This window comes from Misgurnus anguillicaudatus, chromosome 11 (genome assembly GCF_027580225.2).
Source record: "Misgurnus anguillicaudatus chromosome 11, ASM2758022v2, whole genome shotgun sequence".
NCBI lineage: Eukaryota > Metazoa > Chordata > Actinopteri > Cypriniformes > Cobitidae > Misgurnus > Misgurnus anguillicaudatus.
The window spans coordinates 18,754,034-18,776,175 of NC_073347.2; the positions used below are offsets into that span (position 1 = coordinate 18,754,034).

Sequence of the window (22,142 nt, forward strand, 5' to 3'; positions counted from 1 at the left end):
TTCCGCCGCACATGTCCCGACCGTGTTTTCGGGTTCGTTCTCCGGAGGTCGCGTTGGTCGACCGCATACGTCATCAAGGTTTAATATTTCGGGTTTAATTTCAGCACAGCAACCGTTACATTTCAAGGTAAGAATGAAACTACAATGATTGTATGTCTTAAAAGAAATAAATCTTAATTTTTTAATGTATTTTAACTGAAATGTGATGACGTATGCGGTCGAGCAACGCGACTTCTGGAGAACAAACCCGAAAACATGTTCGGGACGTGTCCGGCGGAACTGGCACGAATGGCCACCCTAGGAAAAACGGGACCTTTAAAAGAGTTATATATATTGCTCTTACTGAATATATAACTGACTATGACATGTTCAACTTGACCTTCGAGGGTAGTAAGTTTTGTTGCTGTCTATGGGGTGGCTCAGAAAGCTCTCGTATTTCATAAACCAATTGTTCTCAAACTTTTTCAGAGTTCGGCTCCCTTTGTGTACGGTGCATTCCTTCGCGCCCCCCCCTAAAGAAAATTTATGACAAAAAAACTGTTCTAAAACTTCTAATTTTAATTAAACAAAACTTTAAATTATACAAAGTAGTGCTGCCTTATTTTTTAGGTTTAATTTCAAAGAATTCATGATAAATTAATGTATTTTATAAAATGTCATAAAACTGTGGCCCCCTTGGCACCATCTCGCGGCCCCCGTGGGGGCCCCGGACCCCAGTTTGAGAACCACTGTCATAAACAATATCTTCATTTGTTTTCTGAAGATGAATGAAGGTCTTACAGGTGTGAAAAGACACGAGGTTCAGCAATTAATGACAGAATTTTCATTGTTTGGTGAACTAACCCTTTAATGGCGCTTTTCCATTGCATGGTGCCCCACGGTTTGGTTTGGTTTGGGTCGTGTCAGCTCACCTTACTTTGGCGTGGTTAGCTTTTCCATCGAGTTTAGTATCATTTCGCAGTGGGAGGGATTATAGGCGTGTCGTTATATTTGCGCTGCCTGCTGTGACATCATACAAGTGAGAGCGTCGTTGTATATTCCAATACAGTTATTTATTTCTCAGTCCACCACAAAATTAAAAATTTACCACCACAAACAGATGTTTGCACATCGCGTTTATCACTATACCTCTGTCTCACATGACAGTTTCTGTACAAACACCCACGGCATGGTTGCATTTAAGCATATATAATCCTGACGTGCTCGTCGCAAATGTTCCGCCACAAATTGCAAGTCTGGAAAAAAACTGTTATGATGTCCCTGTTTCTCAACCTGTGGATGTTTTTCATTGCTAAATGGGAGTTTGGGAACTTATAGCAGAGCAGATGACAACATGTTTGCTCAAGACAGCGCAAGCTAGCATTGAGGTAAAGCTAATTTTACATTATAGGGATGATGTGATTCTCTCAGACCAATCAGTGATCTACAGTGTTTTCACGTCACGTTTGGTATCAGCTCGGGTCGCTTGGAACCCCAACCGAGGTGGTACGAAAAAAAGTATCGGGTACTACGTACTGCACCCAATGGAAAAGCTCCCAAAACCCAACCCAAACTAAACCAAACCGTGGGGCACCATGCAATGGAAAAGCGCCATAAGATACAACTCCTACATGTTAAAGCCACAATATGCAGATTTTCACAGCTAGATGTCACTATTACAAAAAACAAAGGCGAAGCTTAAAGTGCTATTTCATTGCCAAAAACAACATTATTTTGTGTATTTGATATAATACAATGTGTTCGCGTGGTTTTTGTTTAAAAAACATTACATTATTTTCCACATACCATACATTTTTGTAGCTCCAGATATACTACTTTCCTCAAACGCATTGATTTTGTACAAAACTTATAGATCTGAAAAGTGCTGTGCCCCTCACTGGCCAGCTAATCTGTACGTTGTGATTGGCCTGAATACCTCCGACGTCAGCTGAAAATGTGACGCTCCTTACCATGTCTGAAAGATTCGCTCACAATGTAAAATCGTGAATCGGACAATAGTTGCTCTTTAATGACGTTATGAAGGAGAGTGGAACAATGGAAGATGTTGCTGATTCACCAGATGTAATGGAATTTGCTAAGCATGTTCATGGATGAGGTAATGAATTCATGTTTCTTTACATGATGTTTTATTAACGTAGTTCGGGAGGAACACGTCAAATAAACTACTCAAGTGCCACCAGCTGTCTACAATCAGAAATCAACATATCTACCTAACCAGCATGAAGGCAAGCCCATATTTAATCACAGTCAAACTCACCTAAGGATTCTCTTCATTCTTCAGAATCCCTCCACCACCCCATCTCCTCTCACTAACCTGGTTACTCCCTAAACCTGGGGGGATACTCTGTGTTCGGGCCCATTTTCGAGCTCAGAGCCCTCTCCCCGGACAGCACTCCAAATACGTTTACAAATTTAATCTATCCAACTTATTTGTAAGTGTGAACTCGTGAACTATACATTTGATCACATTATTTATATCATAATGACACAAGGCACAACAGCTGCATGTTATATTTGCTGTATAACCGCGTTTGTCCACTCATGTTGCCATATTAAGTCATTAAAACGGTGAGAATTACAAGGGAGACAAGGGACAAGCCATTATTTTAAAACAGGATTTTTTATGAATCTACAAGTCCTTGGAAACTTTTGGGTTAATGTAAGTCTACAACTGCATTAAATATATAAAACTGTGCAAGCGGTTTATATTACTTATATACTGTATTGTGGCTTTAACATAAAGAAACCCATTAGTAAATTATCTTATTTAGATAATGCAAATGAGATACAAAGCTGAAACTGACCATGCAGGAAATCAGGTAGACTGGCAATAGAAAGCCACATGAACACAAAAAGAGAGCTCAGCACTGCCCTCCACTGGTAAATATAAATAACAAGATCCACTGACTACAGATTAACACTGTAACTAACTAAAGTCCATTAAAACAATTGTCAATGAACAACTGGTACCTCAAATAAGTCAAAAGGAGCAAATTATCCAGGCTGTGAGTACCATCTGTTGTCAAACATCTGTATTTGCATGTTGAGAGTAATTTGAAGAGAGTAACCGTATTTGACTTATAGATTAGAGCTATGGTGGGAAAGTAAACAACTTCTATGTGTTTGGGAAAAAAAGAGTTTGTGTGTGTGTGTGTGTGTGTGTGTGTGTGTGTGTGTGTGTGTGTGTGTGTGTGTGTGTGTGTGTGTGTGTGTGTGTGTGTTTGTGTGTGTGTTTGTGTGTGTGTGTGTGCCATCTGCTTCTCCTTAAAGGCGGAGTCCACGATGTTTGAAAAACGCTTTGGAAAAGGAGACAGGCCGACTACCAAAACACACTTATAGCCAATCAAATCAAATCAAATGCCGGGTTGCGTATGTGTGGGGCGGGTCTATCAACAGAAGGATCAGATTCTATTGGGGTAGGAGCGTGTTTGTTTAGGTGATTTCAAATATCAACATTGGCTTTCAAACATCATGGACTCCGCCTTTAATGTGTGTAACTGACGCCTTCTTCTTCAAAGTGCTGACATGCAGTGATGAAATATTTATGACAAACAATATTTAAATAATGGAAAACATCATCAGACTGCAACATACCTTATGGCATCATCTGTGTCAGAATCAGGCCCGGGGGCTTTATCAGAGCAGGATCCACTGCATGACTTCTCTTCTTTAAATACGCCACCCTGATCCTCTTCTGTTAGCCTCTGTGAAGCTGCAGGATCTGTGGGATTAGATGCAGTAGTGGATTCGGAAAAAGCAAGAGGGGCAAAGCTCAGTTCGATGATCTGCTTTGCACTTTCGCAGATCTGGCTCTGGACCTCGGGAGTGAGAGTCGGAAAGTCAAAAGTGAAGACCATTGGGCCGCTTGGGGTGATGTCTTCACTATCCAGGCTACTATAAGAGGTGCCCTTGGCACGGTGCGACTCCATAATACTCTCAAAGTGCCTGCTGAAGGAGTCCATGCCATCTGATGATGTCCTCCGGAGGCTGTCCACAGGGATGGGAGATTTCAAAGTCATGTGACTGTCAGGCGGGCTCTCGGGAGGGCTAAATGAAGAAATTAACAATGGTTTTAATTCAGTGGTTCTCAAACTTTTTCAACCTGCGGGCCCCCTTGTGTATAGTGGCCCCCTTGTGCCTCCAAAGAAAATGTATGACATAAAACTTTTTAAAACATAAAATTTAAATTAAACAAAACCTATAAAATTATACAATTTAGTGATGATAGTTAGTAGCCTTATTTTTCTGAGGTTTCATAAGTGATAATTGACAACAGGCCGTTGAATTGTTTGAAAAAATTGACGCAAAGCGTAGTTCCTTTACACCGCGAGTGTGCATAATTTTCAAAGAATTCAAAGGACCGGAGTAAATTATTCGTCTTATACCATGGTTACCACAAACACTGCTCTTTGGTGCCTATTTTTAAGACATTTGACAGGTCACGTGTGTGGTTTACAGAAAAATAATCAACACCCATGGAACATTTCTCAGCCAATCAGAATAAAGCATTCAACTGGCCCGTGGTATAAGATAAATTAAGGTATTTTTTATAAAATGACATAAAACTGGCGCAAGCTTGCTGCCCTCAGTTTGGGAACCACTGCTTTGATAAACCCTAAAGCATGGGTCTTCAACAGGGGGTCTAGGGCCCATTAGGGGTCCGTGTTGGTATTATTGGGGGTCCTCCAAATATTATTTGAAATCAAAAAAAAAAATTTTGATAAATGAAATTAGGCATTAAACAAAAATGCATTAATATGCTAATAACAGAAATTATTTTTAAAAAAACTTGATTGAAATGAAGGTTCCCATATATAATAATATGCAACTTTACTAAAATGAAGGTTCCCTAAAATGTAGTAATTTAAAATGAAATTGTTATGTATCTATTTATACAAAAAGATAATTTTATATATATGTAACATAACCATCATAACAAAGAATGTAAATCCAGTTTTAATTTGATACTAATAGGGGGTCCTTGGTCCTCCTCTATATATATTAAGGGGCCCTTGGCTTGATAAAGGTTGAAGACCTCTACCCTAAAGTGTTAAGTCCCACTGTAGTCGATAATTGTATCTCTTAAACTCTTCTTTGATCATTGAAATTATACATTAAAATATTTTTCCTGTGAAGATAATTTCTTGATGCATTAAAATACTTTAAATATAACTTTTCACCCTTATTTATTTAGTATATGCTGATTATGCAAATTAGTCTCCGCCTCCACTCATTCACACCAGCTCTTCCTTGACTTCCTGATCCACTCTGTTTATAAGACCGCCTTTGATAAACTGCAGTTGTAAGGACAAAATACCCAGAAATCTTGTTGACTTATGAATTTGTACATGGTTTGTGTTAAAACATATTAAAAACATCACATAGACATGTATATAAAACATTAATAATTGATTTTCACCACAGGTGGACATGCAAACAACATGTGAAACAGAACACCTCAATTCAACATCATGCTGGGTGTGGCCTGTTTAGTTTACATTCCACCTGGTGCCATCTATTCTTAGGTTTGCCCAACCCTCATCTGCATACTGTTTGTGTGTGAGTTCATTAGGGCTATGCTGTTATTGTTACCATACTCACCCTCGAAGTAATCTGCTTAACATCTCACCCCCCTCAGGTGAAGCATGTTGCCTCTTTATGTCGCCCTGCATCCTCCCACTGGCCCAGCTCACCACTTCCTCCTCCTGCAGCTCGTCAGCATCAGCTCCCTCCAGGGCGCTGCCACTGCTGGTGACCGAGGTGCCCAGTACACTACGGTTACTGCCAAAGGCTGAATCCACCTCTTCCTGTTCTGCCAGCATAACCTCGTCCAGATCTGTTTCTCTGTAGCTGCGCACAGGCACTGCATCTATATCTGTCTCTGAATATTTGACAGAACGTCTGATAATGCCGGTCTTAAGGGAGGGGCTGGCTGCACGAGTGTGATTGATCAACTCTATTTGTACATGCTGAACATTGTGGCTGGAGGATTTTTGGGAGGTGGATGATTGACAGTGTCTTGAGTGTGCTGATACAGGCCCCGGGGGTGTAGATGAGGGTGGAATGGGTGTAGGAGATTTACTGGAACAGCCACTGGAAGGTGCAGAGGAGGAGCCTGGAAAGAATGGGAAAACATTGCTGTTTGTATTTGCAAAAGGTGAGTAAAGAAACTCACTCTCCATAATGTACATTTGTATAAATGAATGCAATTTTACATCAATGAATAAAAACATCCACACAGGAGGGAACCCTGTGACTTCCCTAATAATAAAAATAATGGACTAAAACAGGCCACTTAAAAGCACACCAGTACCATATTTTTATTAAAATGCAGTACACTCAAGTGTAACGTATTGAGGAATAACAGGATGAAGTTAGTCAAGTTTAACAATTAGTAACCTAACGTCATGTTTGGTGTCATGGGAGAGGCTAATTAAATAATTGGATTACACATTCATTGTGAGACAAACAAGTTGTTAACAATTAGAGACAAATAAAATATTTTCTGAGATTAAAATTCATACCTCTTGTTTCATGTTGGTTCTCCGAGTGTGTCCCAAACAAGAACTCCCATTTGGCACGAGCGATTTTCTGTGAGTGCAGGGAAGGCTGCAGCAAAATTGGGTCACCTTCAGACTACAAACCAAAATGATCAGCATCAATACAAGGTTTTCATGTATCAATGTGTACCAATGGACAGTGAATAAATGCGACACGGAATGGTCGACTTGACCCAAAAAAAATAAGATAAAATTAATCTACTATTAGAAAATTTACTAAAATATGTATACATGGCAAAAAATTATGTGATCAATAAGTCATACAACATATGGTTTTACAAAACTGTTTTACGTAACTGTGGCATTAGCAATGCAAAAGGTCATGGGTTCTAACCAAGGGAACACACATGCTGATAAAATATATAAGCGTTTATTTATTTATTTATTATTTACATTTTATTAATAATTTACATTTAATTTATTATTATTATTATTATTATTGAAATGTATTTACACTTTTTTGTCACCCACATTTAATATTTTAGTGCCATTTTTGTCACATAAACGGGTGGTTTCCCGGACAGGGATTAGACTAGTCCTAGACTTAAACACTTTTAAGAGCTCTCCAAACTGAAAACAACTTGCACTGACATATCTTAAAATACATCAGTACCCTTTGTTTTACCTCAAAATGCACACAGGTAATGTTAAAAACAAAGAGGCAATGGTTTATTAACATAGGAACCTCTTATGGACGTGTAGCCCGGTCACAGGGGTTGCTGGATTTATTAACGCATTTTAAAAATATTTATTGAAAGCTGATACTTCACATATTATTTGCAGAATTATAATAATATGCTGTATATTAATATATTGGGAGAAAGCTGTTATGTGAAATCAGATAATGTGTGCACCCATATGGCCAAAATTAAAGGATCCTCATTTCATAACACATCTGTGACGATTCGACTGTGAGATTGGTAGTCGAATCAGGCTTCTCCTATCGATGCATCGAATCTTCGACTATTCGGGGTCACCCCTAGTTTTTAGTAAGGCATGTTTGTTAAAACTAGTTATATTTCATAATTAAACTAAGGCTTAGTCCTGGATTAAGCTAATCCTGGTCCGGGAAACCGCCCCTTAGTTGCATTTTTAGTGGACTTAAGGGGACACTCCACTTTGTTGAAAATATGCTTATTTTCCAGCTCCCCTAGAGTTAAACATTTGATTTTTATAGTTTTGGAATCCATTCAGCCGATCTCCGGGTCTGGTGGTACCACTTTTAGCAAAGCTTAGCATAATCCATTGAAACTAATTAGACCATTAGCATTGCGCTAAAAAATAACCAAAGAGTTTTGATATTTAAAACTTAGACTTTTCTGTAATTTCTGGGCACTGCGTAATATTATTGCACCTCTGCAGCCATGTTACGGCAGCAAAGTCCTTGATTATTAAGCCAGAATGAGAGTATAGTTCCTAGCCATATCAGCCTAGAAAATCACAACTTTTAATTTTCTGTCGATCTTAGTACACGATGTAACTACAGAAGTGTCAAGTTTTAAATAGGAAAAATACCGAATGTCTTTGGTTATTTTTGAGCGCGATGCTAGTGGTCTAGTCGAATTCGGTGGATTATGCTGAGCTATGCTAGGGGTGGTACCACCAGGCCCGGAGATCAGCTGAATGGATTCCAAAACGGTAAAAATCAAATGTTTAATTCTAGGGGAGCTGGAAAAATGAGCATATTTTCAAAAAAAAGTGGAGTGTCCCTTTAAATTGTGATTTTGATGTGTATAGAGACTCCTATATCACCTGTATGCCTGTGTTTCCAAATTCCAAATTCCTCTGGCAGGTTTTGCTAGATGTCTCTGAGGAAATGCAGTCTTTTTTATGCGTAGTGTTCTCTAAAAGACTGCCTGTGACTCTGCTGGAGCTCTCTGATGCAGTGCCGCTCCGTTTCCTGTTAGAGCTATTGTCACTATTCATTTTACAATGCTCCAATGAGATCCTAAAACGGTTAATTCGAGAGCCCTGTGGAGTTGGACTGTTCCTTTTATGAGTTTCCACCTCCTTAAAGTTTTCCTTGTCACTGCATGAGCACTCCCCTTTTACATGCTTTTGCTGAGAGGTCCAATTCATTGGTGATTCACTGTTAGGTATGGTTAAAGGTCTTCTGCTGTTATCTGGGCTATCATTGAGAACATGCATCTCGTTTTGCATGTGCTCATGGCCAGATGTATGAATATCTCTTGTGTACTGCGAATGCTGGTGCCGATGCAGAGTAGGGCTTTCCTTCCCAGCCAACTGTGCACGTTCTATTCGTGGGTCTCGTATGGGAGAGGAAGATATTGCATCTGTATGTTTTAACTTTGTTGAAACTGGAGGGGATGAACTTCTTATGTGTGGTAAAAGAGAGGGTGTGTGAATAGAGTGGAGACCAGTCTTCAGAGAGTATTCAGAGAGATCTTGTGCTCCAGAGCCTTGAAAGCTTGCATAGAGCTGATCCTCTCTGGAAAGGTGTCCCAACCTGGGGCTGTCCGACCTCCCAGTATCCGACAGTGATGGAGTTGGGGATGGAGACCTCCTGGACTCCATAAGTATGGAGAGTTTGGTGGCCTCTTCAGCTAGTGTGTGAGCCATCTCAGGACTAGTGGCTGGGGATACACTTCTCCTTCCACTAGATTGTTTAGCTCTATCCTCATTCTTATTTTGGGAGTTAGCCAGGTTAAAATTAACCCTGTGCACTTGCCGGGGACTATCACTCTTGGTATGAATGTGTAGTTGGTTATATGATGGTTGAGTTGCGGTCATAGCTGGTAATTCATGTTGAATATCTGTAGGCTTACAGGATGGTACATATGGGCGGTACTTATATACTTGTGACTTCTGGTTTGGAACCTCATGAGACTGGGTGTTATTGGGGTGTGACATGGTAAAGTAGGTTTGCTTGGCATGGTTAGACAGTTGGTCTGTAGCAGGACTCCTAGGTAGTCTGTTGCGTTCATAATCTACGAGTGTTGCGTTAATGGGAAGAGTCCTAGAATTGCATGGCATTATGGGTGACCCAGACCAAGACCTACACCGACGTTGCTCTCCAGTCCTAATGTTATGCCCTCTATCAGCACAGCTGGCTGCCAATTTTTTCCTTAGTTGTGGTGAACCAAATTCCTCCAATGCACGATGGGTGGCTTCTCTAGCAATGGAGTCTAGAGTTGCCCGTTTCAAGTTGGGAGTGCCCATTTGTGAGTTTCCCATAGTCTGACTACGCTGCTTTAAGCTACAACTGTTTACTGTCTCCAACCACACTGGGTCACTGAGCCTCTTTCTAGGGTTTAAGGAGGACGCTGGATCTTGCATTGCTCTGTTGAAAGGATTTTGAGGCTCATACAAAGAACTAAACTGGCCATCTACAGATTTAACTTGAGCTTTTTCAATATAACTAAAAGTGGCAATGGATCTTTTTCCCTCCTCTCCTCGTCGAGTTTGGCTGCAGGCTTTACGACTTCCACTAGGTGTAGGCGGGGCAGTAAACCGGCCTGACAAGTAAGACTCCCTCCCATAGAAGGGGTCATGTTCAGAAGAAGCACAGACCAGGTGAAAAGTATTTCCAGCGTGCCCTGTTTGAAGAGCAGAGAGTAACTGGTTTGACTCATCATATGTTAGGCTCTGTCTGTGCTGGGCAGCTGGTTGTTTCTGAAAACTCACTGAGTGTCTGGATGTTGATTTGGTGGAGGCCAGGCTCTGCGTGCTGCTGCCACCTTTATGCAGAACCTCACCTGGAGAAACATGGCCAGGTGACCCACTATGGACGCTATACTGAGACTGATGAAGGATGTCTGGTGCTGTCAACATGAGGGAGTCTGTTTTTTCCATTTCTCCCAGGTCTTTTGCCTCTTCATCAGCTACAGATCTCACCTCTACATACACATGGAGGATTTTACCTGACTGAGACATGACCAACCAAACGTAGCCTGGGGATACGTTCTATTGATTAGTCACAGTTGTCATCTTCTTTACTGTAGACTTTTGCAGGCATGTGGTAGAGAGTTTGTGTGGGGTTCATCTTCAAAATGACCTAAAGGGCAAAAGAAGAGCATTTTAGCTTGTTTTCAAAATTAACATTCATACAAACAGGCTTTCTCATTTAATATGAAATAAATGCAGAAAGGTCTGTATGACCACTTCTCTTATTGCTCATGTATTTCACATTATATACTGTGTGTTCAAATAACTGGAACTTTCTCATTTGTTAAACCCTATGGGGCGGTTTCCCGGACCAGGATTGGCTTAATCCAGGACTAGGCCTTAGTTTAATTAGGAAATATAACTAGTTTTAACAAACATGCCTTACTAAAAACATTACCTGTGTGCATTTTGAGTTAAAAAAAAGGGCACTTATTTATTTTAATATATTTCAGTTAAAGAATTTTTTTTTTAGTTTGGAGAGCTCTTAAAAGTGTTTAAGTCTAGGTCTAGTCTAATCCCTGTCCGGGAAACCGCACCAATATGTTATACTATACACAACATTGATTTAACATATGAAATTTGTATCAGTAAATTGATATGCATGTAAACCCTTTATAGTATGTAACACATATGTGACCCTGGACCACAAAGTCACATGGGTACATTTGTAGCAACAGCCAACAATACATGCCAAAAATCATTAGGATATTATGTAAACTTGTAAAGATCATGTTCCAAGATATTTTTCAATTTTCTACTGTAAATATAGCAAAACACGATTTTTATGAGTGGATGCAGCTGCTAGGGACTTCATTTGGACAAGTTTAAAGGTGATTTTCTCAATTTTAATTTTTTGCACTCTCAAATTCCAGATTTTCAAATAGTTGTATATTGGTCAAATATTGTCCTATCCTAACAACACATCAAGGGAAAGTTTGTTTATTTAACTTACAGATTATGTATATATTTTAATTTTCTTTTTTTTAAAGACCCATATGACTGGTTTTGTGGTAGCCTACAGGGTCACATATTTTGCTTCCAAAAGTGTTTTTGCAAAAAAAAAAGTGTTAAAGCAAAAATCCTGTAGATAAAGATTTTGTGAACCAACCAGCTTGGCTCCTGCTGAAACTCATACAGAGCTACTTGAGGATCTAAATTTGTATGGTAATAAGGGAACAGAAAGAAAAGCAAACTCCATCTACAGTACTGTAACCACCTTGGCACTGCTGCTGGCAGTCATTTCTCAAATTCACTTCCTCTTCAAATTACATACTGTACAATATGTTGTTTTGACTAAATAAAAACTAAGATATGCTGTGTACTGTAGGCTTAAAGGAAAACACCACCATTTTTCAATATTTTACTATGTTCTTACCTCAACTTAAACAAATGAATACATACCTATTTTTTTTCAATGCATGCACTTCATCTTTTTGCACAGCGTGTCGTGAATGTGTTAGCATTTAGCCTAGCCCCATTCATTCCTAAGGATCCAAACAGGGATGGATTTTGAAGCCGCCAAACACTTCCATGTTAAAGACTGTTACATGAGTAGTTACACGAGTAAGTATGGTGGCACAAAATAAAACGTGGCGATTTTATAAGCGGATAAAAAATGAGAACTGCGCGCCGAAGTCAAACTAAGTGCTCTTCCACCATACAATATAGTTTTAATTTTTATACGCTTAAAAATCGTTTTGTTTTGTGCCACCACACTTACTCGTAACAACTCATGTAACAGTCTTTAAATAGGGAAAACATGGAAGTGTTTGGTGGCTTCTAAATTCATCTCTGTTTGGATCCTAAGGAATGAATGGGGTTAGGCTAAATGCTAACACATTCACGGCACGGCACGCTGTGCAAAGATGAAGTGCACGCATTTAAAAAAGATACGTATGTATTAATTTGTCTAAGTTGAGGTAAGAACATAGTAAAATATAAAAAAACGATTGTGTTTTCCTTTAACCCCAAAATGATGTTTCTCCTGTAATAGTTAGAAACGTTGAGATTTGCGCCAGACTGCAGACACTTAGAAAATCACAAAATCAGTTCACTTAAAACCAAATAAATTCAGTGTAGAGACAGCACTCTCCATTACTGTTTTGTTGTCTTCATATAGTCTAACTTCTCACAAGCTATCCTGACACCTGCTAGTGTTGTGTCAGCTCTTAGGGGGAAAGTGTGGCTGAGACTGGACTTGTGCCAGGTGTTGTGTTCAATTGATTGAGTCTTCTTCACCCCGCAGCATCAACACCACTGCAGTTTTGGGGGAGGAGGTGAGAAATTATAGTGCAAACTTCTCAAAGACCAAACGTGCAGTACTTAGCTGTACTGATTTTATAGTAGATCTCTCTCATAAAATGCTTTATTTTGCATTTATAAAGGTCATTTATCACATCCACAAACCTTACACCAACAATGGCATTGAGCTGAACAGCCAGACTGAGCCAATAACACTTGAAATAGTCTTTCTAGCACTGCATTCTCATCACCTAACAAAGCTAAATAAAGCTTTTCACAGGTTGTGACTGCAGAGAGTTGCCAATGACTGAAGCTTATTGCTTGGCAGCCATAGATAGCAGATAAAGCTCTTATTCTCCGTAGTGTAGATGTAATGACTATATTTGGCTTGTCTTGTAACGTTATCGGTTTTAGACGTTCCAAGGTAACCTGTAACAACTTGAAATCGATACCTCTTTAATTAAGTCTTCGGATCAGATTTCTTAACTGAAAGAACATGCAACATGGACTTTCAAACGTTTCAAAGATATCTATTTAAGCTAGAATGGTTATCAATGACTCTACGTGTACTACAAACTAGTACTAGTGCTGCTTAAAATAGAAATTGATTTAAAAATGCACAGAAAGGTGAAAAACAATATTATTTATATTATGTGATGAGAAATAAAGAAAAGAATAAAGAACTTTTAAAGGCCCAAAATGTACAATGAGGTAGATAATCCCCAAAATTTTACAATATTAATGTTTAAGTCAGCAGTCAGTAATTAGGTCTCATATTATTGGCATCCACTATCGTTTACTGTTGTATTGTTTTTATAAAATTTCAGCTAAAGTAAATGACCTAAACACATATTATACATTCTGTTACACAGGTCATTTAGACCTACTTTTCCATTGCTCCTGCTAATAGGATTCCCTAAACCCCTCCTCTTGTACTCCCTACTGTAATTGTTACATGAACAGGCACACAGTTAAACCCCTCCCATTACCTGTCTACTCACCGTCAACCGCTTTTTCCCACCGGCTTCACTGCAGCAGTATGTTTCCTCCAGCCGAAAAAGATGCTATTCATGTTTATGTAATCTCTGTCCTTTCTTCTCTACTCCTCAAGACAAGCAGCTCTAGTCTGCCCTACTGGCTCACCAACACTGGATTTACACCACACCACCCACACGACTTAGTACATAACCCCCCCACACTGAAACCCTGTCTTAACCCTAACAGGACTTCCTGCACTTACCCTGTCACTCATGTTCCTAAGGCCCACCTCACTCAAGAATTAAGCCAATCAGGTAAGCCGTCTTGTTGTCTGTTATGTGGAGAAGTGCAATTTGCAATGACAGATGGCAAAAGCTTGAGCTAACTCTGCAAAGAGGGGCCTAGCTTGAGTGGAGGTCCCTATTAAATAGACTTATACAGTAGCAGGGGTTAAAGAAAGGCTGTGGATTACAAGCAGTGATCCGAACAGAAACAACCCTGAGCCTCAGCAGCCAAACTGTCAACACAGTAGGTACAAATTGTCATTTTTCAGAGTAAAGAAAGCAATATGTGACCTTTATTATCTTAAACTCTGAATAAATACATCTGTGACAATCTATTGTAACTCTCAAGCAGTTTGTAGGGGAGATTTCACAAGATTTTTTTAAGATGTTAAATACTCTTAAATACTTGGTGTCTAAAAAAGAGTGATCCGAAGCTTTAGCTTAAAATACCATAATTTATTAGCCTGGTCCAACCAGACTCTCGTACATTCATTTAATTTGTACAGTCTGGCAAATTAAGAGTCTGGCCACGCTCCATTGCAAAGCGTTACTTCCGTTAAGGAGGGTCCTCTGTTGAAGTTTAAAACTATTGGATCTGCCCAGAGTCACTCTGAATCTGCCATAACCAATCGTTAACATTTGGTCGTGACGTATGTCACTCAGTCTGGCGCACGGCCTCATCGTTCTTAGCCACCCCCCTCTGTTCGCTGATTGGACCTGCAGATTTTTGACGGAGAAAACGAAACTCTACACAGCAGTCCCAGACGTTGTACTGAAGCGAAATGAAAATTAAGCGGAAGCACATAGGAGGGCGGAGCCAGGCTAATAATTTATTATAGCATTTAGCATGTTAAAATTGCCACTTTGTAAGTGTGAGCAAAAAAGCCATTTTTGGGTGTGTCCTTTAAAATGCAAATGAGCTGATCTCTGGACTAAATTGCAGTGCCATGGTTGGATAGTGCAGATTAAGGGGCGGTATTATCCCAGCCCAGCCTCACGAAATTTCGTTATAAAGTCAGGTAATTTTTTGAATTTTTTTTAGTGATATTATCACAAATTTTCACGTTTTTTCGTGCTCGTATAACGAATTCCTGTTTTCGTGTGATTATCACGTATTGGTTACACAACTGTTTTTTCCTATTTTCTTACCATTGTCACTTTGGTTTAGGGTTAGATTTACATCAAATGACATCCCTACCCAAACCCAACTCTAAGCCTAACGCCAGCCAACATATTAAAAAAATAAATTAGAAGAAATAGCATAAACTAACACATAAAGTGACATTCTAATGCAAGCAACAAATCTAACCCTAAACCGAAGCGCCAATGGTTTGAAAATAGGAAAAAGCAGTTGAGTAACCAATATGTGATAATCACACGAAAACAGGAATTTGTTATACGATCACGAAAAAATTTGAAAATTAAGAATCAAAAAATTATGTGACTATGTCACGAAACCTTGTGAGACTGGGTAGATTATCCCCTGCTGACATCACAAGGGGAGCCAAATTTTAATGACCTTAATGACCTATTTTTCACATGCTTGCAGAGAATGGTTTACCAAAACTAAGATACTGAGTTGTTCTTTTACACATTTTCTACGTTGATAGAAGCACTGGGAACCCAATTATAGCGCTTAAACATGGAAAAAGTCAGACTTTCATGATATGTCCCCTTTAAAATATGAACTTCATCACTCTGGTCTTACGACTTGAGTAAAAGGGGCCACAACACTAACCTGTTTGTGACCTAAGTTACATGAACACATGAAAAAACATGTCTGTCACATTTTTTTTTTTTTTTTAAATCACAAGATACATGCAATGGCAAGGTGACAATGTGATATTCAGCCACTGTCACTAAAGTCACTAAACTATGCCATCAGCATGATAAATAAGTCATGGACTAATAGCAGCACTATGCCTGCAGCCTCATAATTGTTACATAAATCAGCAAAACTTCATTAGACTTTGAAATATGACCTAGTCTAGTGGTTGGTGCATGTGCATCAAACATTATTGAGCCACAGTGCTCTTGCACAATGGTTCTCAAACCAATAGTTCTCCTCCCTGGGGGCCCCAATTTTATAAAATACATTAATTTATCAGTAAGGCTCAGAAAAGTAAGGCTATAACCAACAGCACAACATTGTATAATTACTTTTGTTTGTTTTAAATTCTAAGTTTGCGCATGTTATGTCATGAATTTACTTTAGAAAAAAAAGTTGCTTTTGCAGATGATGCTGGTTCGGGTCCAATCTGTGACCCAATCCCATTTACCCTTTCTATTACCACAACTTCTTATCTTATACCCTCTTCTTTACACTGGTATCTGACCCTGCTGAAAAAAACTGCATCAAACCAGCATGGGAATTATGCTGGTCTATGCTGGTTTAGCTGGTGGTCACCAGCTGGTGGTATGACCAGCATGAGATGCTGATGTGACCAGCTTGGTATGCTGGTGCTGGTTTAGCTGGTGCTGATGCTGGTGCTGATGCAGGTTTTGTGCTGGTTTAGCTGCTGTTCACTAGCAAACCAGCACCAAAGCACAACATATGCTGGTCAGCAGTGTTTTTGTGACAAGCTGTAGTTCATGAAAAACTATTTTAAAATTTGACATGTGAAATTAGTATGAAGACTTTAAGAAAGCGTGCGGAGTCATCTTGTAGAACAGTACAGCATTACGTAGCCTAATGTTATCTGAGAGCTTTGGAAATAATACTTTACTCAGGCTGACTGCTCCAGGACATTAACTTCTAAGGTGACTCTTGACAATATGGGAACAGGTTTGTGGATGGCTTAAAGGCAAATGTGGGGTTAAAAACGGACAATACATCATTCCCTGCCACCATTAAAAGCATAAAGTAGTAATATTCAGACACAGTTGGCCAATGAAAACAATATGTTCCCATAATAAGTCACCTGAACGACGTCTTTCATGAGAAAATTAGAAAATAAACACTTACACCACCAGTCTTACAACGTCAATGCGATCGTGTGTTAGTACGTTTATATAAACGCAGTCAACTTTAACGTTTGGCTTACTTGATAGCGTTGTTGCTAGGTGTGTTCGACTTCATGCGGTGCTGCGCAAACTGATCGGCGTATGACATCAAAGTACCGCGAGAGCGAATCGAAAGCTGTTCCTGAAAACTGTTTCAAATCACCCTCGCGGTACTTCAATGTCTGCTCAGCGCCGAATGAAGTCGAACACACCTATCGGCTTGTAGCACTTATGCATAAGATGATGCGCAAACGTGTGTCATACCTTATTTCAGAGGAATGAATCTGAAGGCACGAGCAACTTCACACATCTGACGGTGTCCATCAAAACGGTTCGATGCTGCAGGGATATCATTTCATTGAGTGTGTGTTGCTGTAGTAGACAGCTCCGCAGTAAACACTAAAAACTCCGCGTGCAGATGAAGCAGTCCTGTGTCCTTATCACATTAACAGATTACCGACAAACCCGTAGGATCTTAAAGCACTAGGGGTAGCGTACTTCGTCGAGAAATAATTTCTGTCAACTATAGAGCTAGTTTAACGTTTCCATATAACAGTTAGCGAGTATAGAGTCCCCTCCTTCCTGCATAAGAAAATGCTGCAGTATACTTCATATTTACTAGTAAACGGTCTAAATACTGTAGTAGCCTTACTAAATATTACTGTGTACTACAGTATTTAATACAGTTGAAGAATTCTCTATAGTTAATAAACAAAGTGTTATAATTAACAAAGTGTTTGATAATATATTACACAACAATTTACAACAGCTTACTTTAGTAAATAATAAAGTAGGCTATACTACAATTGTCCCACAACACAATAATTAAAGCAAAAAATCTGTAATCCGTATTCACACTGCTATATATTTATTTCTTGGTGAACAGTATCGCTTCCATCAAGGGCAACGCACTAAAGCTTTCGGGGCCATGCATGTGCAAATCAAAATTTGAATCTGAGAGCACAATAAGGCATATATTTAAAAAATTGAGAAAATATATATGTTCCTTCCTCTATAACTATATTGTTATAACTATAACTAACTCAGTTATATTAAGTTATATATTATAATTATATAATATATTATATATATTAAGTAAATATATTTGCATTGTTTAGATATTTAGGGGTCAAGCCCCGAAGGGGCGTAGAACCCTATTGTTATTGTTAGTTTTCTTATTATTATTATTATTATTATTATTATTATTATTATGTTTCCTCTTCCGCCATTGAAGTCAATGGCAGCCCCTAGAACCGTACATAGGAAAGTTATGAAATTTGGCACACATGTAAAGGACAGTCTCAGAAGTTACTATAGCAACATTGGTGTGTCTGACTCAAACCCTCTAGCGCCACCAACAGTCCAAAAATCCACTTATGTTCATGCTCATAACTTCTGACCTGTGAGTCCTAGAAACTAAATTCTTGTTTCCTCTGAATCCTTTGCTCATGATGATTCAATTGCACACATTTGCTGAGTCCCAATTCGCATACTATCCGTCCTAAATAGTATTCGAAACTAGAATTAGTACGTCCCAAAACGTAGTATGTTGAAATGAGTATCCCAAAGATACCCGGATGGTCTACTATTTCCGGTTAGATTTCGAAGTGCAGATCGATCCACACTCTAACGGCTAATATTGCCCACAACCCATTGCGTGCGGGAGGGAGGAGCTTTGTGGTGATGTAAATATGGCAGCCAGACGCAGCAGCCGAGATGCGCCCTCAGCTTTTAAGTGTAAGAACTCAAATGTTTAACCGTAATTAAAGTTATCTTTCATTGTGACGTAATATTCGGTTGATGTTGTGAAAATAAAGTACCATGGCTGTAGTACTGTGTCATGCATGTGTCTTTTTATGTATTTCTTTTTATGTTTCTGTCTTAGATTTATAACCTTAAACCCTTATGAAAATAAACACCTTTTACTACACTAATCATAGTTTAACCACACTGACTTATTTGTAGTAATACTGTGGCTGTACAAATGTTAACTTTATTAAGAAATATGGTTACAAAACTTTTACTATAGTAAAAGCATGGTTCATTTTAATCGCTGTATTTTTGATTTGCATACATAAGTATAAAATAAGCATAAAATACGTTAAACAATAGTTATACTATAAACTTTAACTATTTTGACTTTAAAATAAGTAGCTTTCGTTACACACATTGTTGCACATGAACATCATAACCAGCCGCCTCACAAACGACCTGCGTTTGGTGTGCATACTGTAACTAAGCAACCACGTTTTCGTTCACGTTGCATGACGTCATCGAAGTACGTCCCAGAACGTGCATACTCTTTTGCTACACACTCAAAAGTACGTACATTTTCCTCACAAAAACAGTACATACTTTTAGGTCGTAGTATAAGTAGGCGAATTGGGACTCAGCAAATGATGTCATTTGTGTCATGCACATCTTTCCGCCATTTTGAATTTTCCGTAAAACCTACTTTTTCAAACTCCTCCTAGACCGTTTGTCCGATTTTCATGTCCTTTGGTATGTAGCATCTAGAGGCACCCCAGGCAAAAAGTTATCAAAAGCTTTTTGATAGACCAATGCGTTCTCGTACAAATTGCCAACATATATGGCGGCGAGCACGCCAAAACGGACGTGAGGCCGTATCTTCGCAAAACTTTATTGTATCGACACGAAACTTGGTATATGTCATTACAGTCATGACCTGAGGGTGCCTGCAACGTTTCGTCACAGCGCCACCTAGTGGTCACGAGATTCGAAAAATGCCTATTTTCGCTGATAACTACTTCAAAGTTGAGTCTAAAATCATGAAATTGGTCTTGTTAGATTCCTTGAGGCATGCCGAGTCAAACGATACCAAACGGTTTTCGGTCGGCCATTTTGGGTGTCGGCCATTTTGAATTTTCTCATTAAGTTCAGTATTTCACAAACAGAATGGCGTATCGCTATGAAATTTGGCATGGTTCATCAGTGACATGTTCTGAGCGCACCTATAAATCTTTAGGACGGCGCCACCTAGTGGTCAGGATATGTAAATAAATTGTTTAAAATCTTTATATAATTTGATTAAATTGCCACTATGACATAAGACTTCATTCTATTGGTTCCTTGGCTCATGCTGAGTCCGACTGTACCAAATATGTCTGAGTCAAACCTACTTCCTGTCGGCCATTTTGAATTATATTGAACACCTACTTTTTCGAACTCCTCCTAGAGCGCTCGTGTGATTGGCTTGATTTTTGGTATGCATCATCTAGATACACTCTAGACAAAAAGTTATCAAAAGCTTTTTGGTAGACCTATCCGTTGTCGTATAACGCATCAAAGAATGCGAGGGCGAGCACGCCAAAATATGTTTGAGCCTGTATCTTCGCAAAACTTTTGCGTATTAATATGAGACTTGGTATATGTCATAACAGTGATGACCTGAGGGTGCATGCACCATTTCGTCACACTTCCCCCTACTGGTCACGAGATATAAAAAATGTCTCTTTTTGCTTATAACTACTGCAAATTTGAATGTAAAATTATGAGACTGGTCTTGTTAAATTTCGTGAGGCATGCCGAGTCAAACAATACCAAATGGTTTTTGGTCAGCCATTTTGTGTGTCGGCCATTTTGAATTTTTCTTTAAGTTCAAGTATTTCAGAAACGCAATTGCGTATTGTTATGAAACTTGGTATGATTCATCAGCAACATGTTCTGGGAGGACTTGTAAACTTTTCGGTGCCCCCTAGTGGTCAAGAGATTTGAAGCTATATCTCTGCATCCCTTTATTGTATTTACACCAAATTTGGTGGGTGTCATCACAATCAAGACCTGAGTCACAATTTATTTTTTGGTCAGTGCCCCCTAGTGGTCAAGTCATTTAAGGCTATATCTCTGCATCTCTTTATTGTATTTACACCAAATTTGGTGGGTGTCATCACAATCAAGACCTGAGTCACAATTTATTTTTTGGTCAGTGCCCCCTAGTGGTCAAGTCATTTAAGGCTATATCTCCGTATCGCTTTATTGTATTTACACTAAATTTGGTATGTGTCATCACAGTCATGACCTGAGGCACCATCTATTCTTTCGGCACAGTGCCACCTAGTGGTCTCAAGATACGAAAAAATTGTTTTTTTTTCATAAAACTAATGCAAACTTAGATCTTAAATCATGACAGTCATCACGTATGAATCATTTTTTGCCATGTTTGGCTTGACCCCGGTATCGCTGCTTGCAGCTATATTTATTAGGGGTCAAGCCACGAAGTGGCGTAGACACCTATTGTTTCTGTTAGTTTTCTTATTATTATTATTCAGTTTCTTGTTCTTCCGCCATTGAAGTCAATGGCAGCCCATAGAACCGTACATAGGAAAGTTATGAAATTTGGCACACATGTAGAGGACAGTCTCAGAAGTTACTATAGCAACATTGGTGTGTCTGACTCAAACCCTCTAGCGCCACCAACAGTCCAAAAATCCACTTATGTTCATGCTCATAACTTCTGACCCGTGAGTCCTAGAAACTAAATTCTTGTTTCCTCTGAATCCTTGGCTCATGTTGATTCAAATGCACGCATTGATGTCATTTGTGTCATGCACATCTTTCCGCCATTTTGAATTTTCCGTAAAACCTACTTTTTCGAACTCCTCCTAGACCGTTTGTCCGATTTGCATGTCATTTGGTATGTAGCATCTAGAGACACCCCAGACAAAAAGTTATCAAAAGCTTTTTTATAGACCAATGCGTTCTTGTATAAATTTACAACATATATGGCGGCGAGCACGCCAAAACGGACGTGAGGCCGTATCTTCGCAAAACTTTATTGTATCGACACGAAACTTGGTATATGTCATAACAGTCATGACCTGAGGGTGCCTGCAACGTTTCGTCACAGCGCCACCTAGTGGTCACGAGATTCGAAAAATGCCTATTTTCGCTTATAACTACTTCAAACTTGAGTCTAAAATCACGAAGGTGGTCTTGTTAGATTCCTTGAGGCATGCCGAGTCAAATGATACCAAACGGTTTTCGGTCGGCCATTTTGGGTGTCGGCCATTTTGAATTTTCTCATTAAGTTCAGTATTTCACAAACAGAATGGCGTATCGCTACGAAATTTGGCATGGTTCATCAGTGACATGTTCTGAGCGTACCTATAAATCTTTAGGACAGCGCCACCTAGTGGTCAGGATATGTAAA

General features: G+C 39.2%; 1 protein-coding gene across 2 annotated transcripts in view; it reads right to left on the reverse strand.

Annotated features, from left to right (window-relative positions):
- Positions 1-17,516, reverse strand: part of psda (pleckstrin and Sec7 domain containing a) — a 42,089-nt gene extending 24,573 nt beyond the window's left edge. The window contains exons 1-5 of one of the 2 annotated variants that reach the window (XM_055169658.2): positions 17,237-17,516; positions 8,313-10,575; positions 6,525-6,636; positions 5,602-6,115; positions 3,595-4,047 (exon numbers count right to left, since the gene is read on the reverse strand). In XM_055169658.2, the coding sequence (XP_055025633.2) occupies positions 3,595-4,047; positions 5,602-6,115; positions 6,525-6,636; positions 8,313-10,454 (3,221 nt within the window). In that variant the 5' untranslated portion in view covers positions 10,455-10,575; positions 17,237-17,516. Of the gene's footprint in view, positions 1-3,594; positions 4,048-5,601; positions 6,116-6,524; positions 6,637-8,312; positions 10,576-13,708; positions 13,853-17,236 lie in introns of those variants that run through there. The other variant, XM_055169659.2, reaches the window with a different exon arrangement.
- Positions 17,517-22,142: the final 4,626 nt, after the last annotated feature.